This window comes from Mytilus trossulus, chromosome 9, assembly GCF_036588685.1.
Source record: "Mytilus trossulus isolate FHL-02 chromosome 9, PNRI_Mtr1.1.1.hap1, whole genome shotgun sequence".
NCBI lineage: Eukaryota > Metazoa > Mollusca > Bivalvia > Mytilida > Mytilidae > Mytilus > Mytilus trossulus.
In genome coordinates, this window is record NC_086381.1 from 17,777,861 (window position 1) to 17,784,175 (window position 6,315).

Sequence of the window (6,315 nt, forward strand, 5' to 3'; positions counted from 1 at the left end):
TTGCTTAGGCTGCGCATGACAATCTAAACATCTCCAAGGCGACACAGGATTGAGACAGTGCAAGAACGTATTGACTTCTATTTCATTAGTCCACCAAACAGTCATGCTCTATATTAGTACACTCTTATAAAAAAAAAGTTCCTCAGCAATATTATTTACCTACGAAAACATGTTTAACTCGTAAGGCCCCATGATCGGCATCCTATTTTAAAATAACAGCTAAATAATGATCCCCAGTTAGTATAAGCTCTAGATAGATTTAAAGTATAATACCGCAATCCCAGTAGGCCACAATCGCACCACGATCTGCAGTGAATCCAATGCAAACTAAGATGATCGTAGTACGATCGTGTAGATCGCAGTAAGGTCGTATCACGGTCGTTGTGAGGTCTTCAAGATCGTGATGAGCGTTCGTAGCGAGAGCATGGCGAAAGCGTGATGATTATATTAGGAGAGACTGGGCTACGATCTCACAGCGACGTTATTACGACCTCACTACGACCATGATGGGATCACGTTCTCACAGCGACCAATCTACGCTTCCACTACGACTATACCACTTTTACACCACGCTGTTCAAGACCATTTACGATTCTAGCACGCCCTTGTCGTCCTCATCACGCTCTTCTTACGACCTGACTACGTACGTTTGGTACTACGACCATCATTCTCATTGTCATTTTCTCATAAAATATATTAAATCTCTTCTGGTTTTGTTTGTCTATCCCTTTATAGCTTGCTGTTCGGTGTGAGCCAAGGCTCTGTGTTGAAGGCCGTACTTTGGCCTATAATGGTCTACTTTTATAAGTTGTTAGCTGGATGGAGAGTTGTCTCATTGGCACTCATACCACGTCTTCCTATATATATTGACACATCTGTGTCATCTCGGCTATCTTTCACTAAAATATCGTCATTTGAGCTTTATGGACAGGGCAATAGGTTGTAATTTAGGTTAGATTGGTCAGTCCGACATCTCTGTTTGATTAGTATTCGTTACTATCAGAGCTCCCTCTGCCTCTACATCAACCCCACTGACGACCACGACCGCGTGTTCTCGTAGATTTTGGTGGCAATACTGATCTCCGAGAAATCTACGTATTAATCATAAGTAGTAGGAATGGAACTGTATTGATATGGAACACCATGGTGACGTTATTGCTGAGAACGTAGTAAGATCGCGATATGAACGTAGTATAGTCGTGGTAAGAACGTGCTATAATCGCAACAGACGGCGTGTTAACGGATCGTGTTGCAATCGGATTACTCGTGGTATGGTCGTAGTGATGACGTGATGAGCGTAGTAAGATCTTGATAAGCGTACTGAGGTCGCAGAATAAGCGCGGTGAGAACGTGATATAATCGTAGCGGGATCGTTGTAGAAGACTAATGAGGACGTAATTGCATCGTGAGAGCAACGAAACTTTACATCTTCACGCCGCTCATACATGTACCATGACCTCACCACGAACTGAATTTATTTTAGATCAAGTGCGATCGTGGTCTAGTGGGACTGGGGCATAAGGTACGAACCATTTGATTTGAGGAGGCAGTCTAAATGAATTGATTTAGTAATCCATTATTAAGATTTGGTAAAGTTTGTCTTTTTTAGCTCGTGTCCGTCGTATTGTAAATTTCGTCGAATAGCCCGACTTATTTCTTGTTTACAACAAGAAATCTGCGAGGTTATGATAACTTTAATAACAATAGCTTACAACAAACCAGCGAGAATTGTCCATGTCTTTTTTTTTTATTGAAAAGTCCCACATCATATTTACCAGATCCGTACTATCATTTTACGATAGACAATTAATAGGGAGAATACAGCATCGAAAATGTCCAACCCTTACACTTTTCAGGAACTACAAAATATACATGCCCCACGCCAGGAACCGTTTTAAATGTGCATATTGCACTTATTTTATGGTGTTTTTTTTACGCAAAAAAAGGTCCCAAAATTTGTCCCCTCGCTCCGCTGGACGAATTTAAAAACTTCGCCCCCCCTTTTCAAAATCCTGGATCCGCCCATGAGAACCGATATAGCAAATGCAGTTGTGGAAAGCCATATATAGCAATATAAATCCACTAAGATCCGTCAGAGATTAACTAGGGTGTTCTTAATTACTTGAAGTACTCCTTCAGTGCTCTTTAAGAGGTATCACAAAAAACGGAAAAGCAGGCCCGTAGTCAGGAATTTTCAAAGGGGGTTATTTGGACTCGCGAACTCGACCTTGACAGTCACAATTCGAACAGAACGTTGACTTTAACAGTGCTTATTTGTTTTCAAGGGAGGGTAGGGGTTCGGACGACCCCTGGCTACGGGTATGAATATAATATGCAATAGTATCAAAAAATTAAAGATAATGAATAATAGAGATGGGCCATTTTGTTCATATACCACAGGGAATCTTCGTGCTAAGCATTTTAAGTACTGTTTCATAGCATTTAATAGAAACAGGGATTTTTGTGGCAAATAAAAACAAGATTTTTGTTGGAAATCCACAGACTTTAATCCAAAGACTTTTGTTATAGAATTTAAAACATTTTTTTATGATTACTCACTTGATTTTCGGCGATGTGCTAGCTTTTATTATTTACAAAAAGTGTTCAACAATCTTTAAATTAGAAAACCTAGTCACTAAAGTCGAGCGCACCCTACACAAAAAAAGGGGGGCTCCAAGTGCTTGATTTGGTTCATATTTATATTTGTTTTAACCAATATCTAAATTTATAAATTTGTTTTTAGGGAACTAATCCTAGCACTGCATGTTATATTATAATTCTCTATCAAGCACCAAATTACCAAAATTGAGAGTATGAGGGGAAAGGCTCATTGTGGATTTTTGTATTTATCATGTTTAACATTGAATCAACACAAGGCCTAATTGAATAATTCAAACGATTTATTAAAGAATAAGTTAACTGCTATTTATTTATTTATTTATTATTTAGTTTCGGACTTTTTATCATTATTTTTATAGCAGATAATTATTTTTTTACTCTTTACGTATTTTTCCCAAATACTTGATAAAATAAAACATATCATTCAGTCACAAACCGTACGTTTTACAATATTTCGTTTACGCAGGGGCGAATCGGTCATTTAAAAAGGGGGTTCTCAAACCAGGACAAAGGGTGGTGAGTTCCAAACACATGTCCCCATTCAAATGCATTGATCGTCCAAAAAAAGGCGGTCCAACCCCCCGGACCCCCCCCCCCTTGGATCCGCCACTGATACGTATGCGATCCCCCAATTTTTCGTATTTGATTTTGTAAAACTTTTGCCGTGCAATCTTATACCTTGGATGTTATCCATGCTTTTATAAAATGTACCAGAGACATATATAATACCGAAAATTAGCTCTGCAAATCCGCTTAGCAAGTAACATGGCGAAACCGAAGAATATGTCTCACTCGTCTCCACAATTTTCTTTGAATATCAAATACCTATATTTTCTTTAATATTGAGATATTTAGGTAATTTTATTTTCATCGAATCGGGTGTCTGTGCCCCGTCTGAACGTCCAAGTTAAAAAAAAAAGTTAATAGTTCCGATTCCGGAAATATTACACACCAAACCGATTTTTAAATTCTTTCACCACGACAACTTCCTGTATACAAAAAAAAATCTGATTTTGCTACAAGTTACTTACTATCATGGCATCATTAGTTGGAGATGTTATGCATTTAAAAATTGGAGCGACGGAAAAGTGGCCTGAGGATGTAGCCTTTTTTCAGCCATATCAGGTCGAACAAGTTACTCTGCCCGATTATTCTAATTGTCTAGCAGTGCGTACATTTCTGAGCATGAGTGGCCTGAAGTTTGATCTTCAACTGAAAACAAATGCAGAGGAAATGTCCCCATCAGGAAGGGTTCCATTCTTAAAGATGGGGGCGTTTCTGGTTGCAGAATTCAACCCAATTGTGGCAAATGTAAATATGAGAGGGTTGTCTATAAGTGCGCATTTGGATGAGACCGAACGATCAGAAATGACAGCATACATTACTATGGTCCATACAGTACTTTACAACGCAGAATTGTATTTGTCATGGATAGACAAAGATATATTTGCTTCAACCACAAGACCAAGATATGGATCTGTACACCCATGGCCTTTGAGTTGGATTTTACCATGGAAAAGACAAATGGAGGTGAAATCAAGATTGAATGCATGTGGTTGGATTGATAAGACAAAAGAAAATGTTCTTGATGAAATAAAGGCATGTCTTCAGGCTCTGTCTGATCGCTTAGCTAAGAACACTTATTTCTTTGGTGAAAAGCCCACAGAATTGGATGCTTTGGTGTTTGGACATTTGTATAATCTCATTACTGTTCGGTTGCCAGATTCAAAACTGACAGGAATCATTCAAAAATACACGAATTTAGTAGACTTATGTACTCGTATTGAAGGGGAATTTTACAGAGACATTCAAGAAAATTAATATCAGTTTGATAACATTGTTCTTGTGACAGGTCAATTTTTGTCAAATAAAAATGTATTATCTACATGTGAATCATAGATTGTTTACACTATTCAAATTAGATATATGAATGTTGATTGAGTGTTACTTTATCCATAAATAGATTTGTTACACATGAAAATTGTATATTATTTTTTATTATCCAACTTACAGTTAAATTATCAAGTTTTCAACATGTTTGATGAACTGTTAGAATTGTCTTTACATGTGTAAAACATTTTACATGAAATTGAGAATGGAAACAGGAAATGTGTCAAAGAGACATCTATCTGACCAAAAAGCGCAAAAACAGCCTAAGGGTCTCCAACATAGCAAAATATCCAGCTATTCCAGCACCTGATGTGTACTAGATCAGCAGAGGTAGACATCACACTGAACTATTTAACATATGAATGAACCTCAATTATAAAAAAAACCCTATACAATTCTTACAAAGGCCAGAGGCTTCTGCTTTGGGACAGGTACATGTACATACATATGTATATGTGGAGGTGTTAAACATGTTTTGTGAGATCTCAATCCTCCCCCTATCATGCCTATACATTTTACCAAATGTAGAATAAACAAACAAACTAAGTTTAAAAGAAGTCTGACTCCAATGTCAGAATAGTAAACAGAAAAAAAACTAAGCAAAATGATGATACATAAATGAAAAAGGAACTACTAGCAGTTAACTTACATGCCAGCTTCACCTCAATTAAACTGATTGATAGATTATGTCTTTATCTTCATGATCATATGAAAATCATGCACAATCCCTCCCTTTACAATCAAACCATCATCATGATCATAAGATATACAAGAAGAACATCAATAGGCTTAGTATGTATCATGCCAACAACTACATGTACTTTTAGAATAATGTGTTTATTTCTGATGCAAAGACCCTATGAGTGAGTCTATTATTTCTGAAAAAATGCCATCTTAAACAACCTTACAACTGTATTGTTACTAGCTATACATGTCATGCATGGAGCTCCCTTCTAAATAAGTTTTTGTAAAGGTCATGCATGTTCAAACAATTTATTCGTAACAAAAGTAGCAACTATAAAAAAGAAGATATGGTATGATTCATTTGCTCCCTTTCATAGTCAGAATAATGTTTCTCTGAAAAAATAAAAAAATATGCTGTCATCTGCCATTTTTAGAATGTCTAAGATTTTTGAGTCGTAAAATTCTGGGAGGTCATTTTTATAGACACATGTAAGAAACAGTGTTGGTCCTAATACTGTTCTTTGGGGTGCACCAGAGAAGGAAGATTAAGTGTGTCATTGTGTATGCCATAGTATTGGTCCTAAGACTGTTCTTTGGGGTGCACCAGAGAAGGAAGATTAAGTGTGTCATTGTGTATCCCATAGTATTGGTCCTACTACTGTTCTTTGGAGTGCACCAGAGAAGGAAGATTACATGTGTCATTGTGTATGCCATAATATTGGCCCTAAGACTGTTCTTTGGGGTGTAACAGAGAAGGAAGATTAAGTGTGTCTTTGTGTATCCCATAGTATTGGTCCTACTACTGTTCTTTGGAGTGCACCAAAGAAGGAAGATTAAGTGTGTCATTGTGTATCCCATATATTGGTCCTAATACTGTTCTTTGGGGTGCACCAGAGAAGGAAGATTAAGTGTGTCATTGTGTATGCCATAGTATTGGTCCTAAGACTGTTCTTTGGGGTGCACCAGAGAAGGAAGATTAAGTGTGTCATTGTGTATGCCATAGTATTGGTCCTAATACTGTTCTTTGGGGTGCACCAGAGAAGGAAGATTAAGTGTGTCATTGTGGATGCCATAGTATTGGTCCTAATACTGTTTTTTGGGGTGCACCAGAGAAGGAAGATT

The 6,315-nt window shown here is 37.4% G+C and overlaps 1 protein-coding gene across 1 annotated transcript; it reads left to right on the forward strand.

Moving 5' to 3' along the window:
- Positions 1-3,591: 3,591 nt before the first annotated feature.
- On the forward strand, positions 3,592-4,504 carry LOC134685225 (metaxin-2-like). Its single transcript, XM_063544745.1, has one exon. It carries the CDS (start codon positions 3,655-3,657, stop codon positions 4,438-4,440), a length of 786 nt encoding a protein of 261 aa, XP_063400815.1. The 5' UTR covers positions 3,592-3,654; the 3' UTR covers positions 4,441-4,504.
- The last annotated feature ends 1,811 nt before the right edge of the window (positions 4,505-6,315 follow it).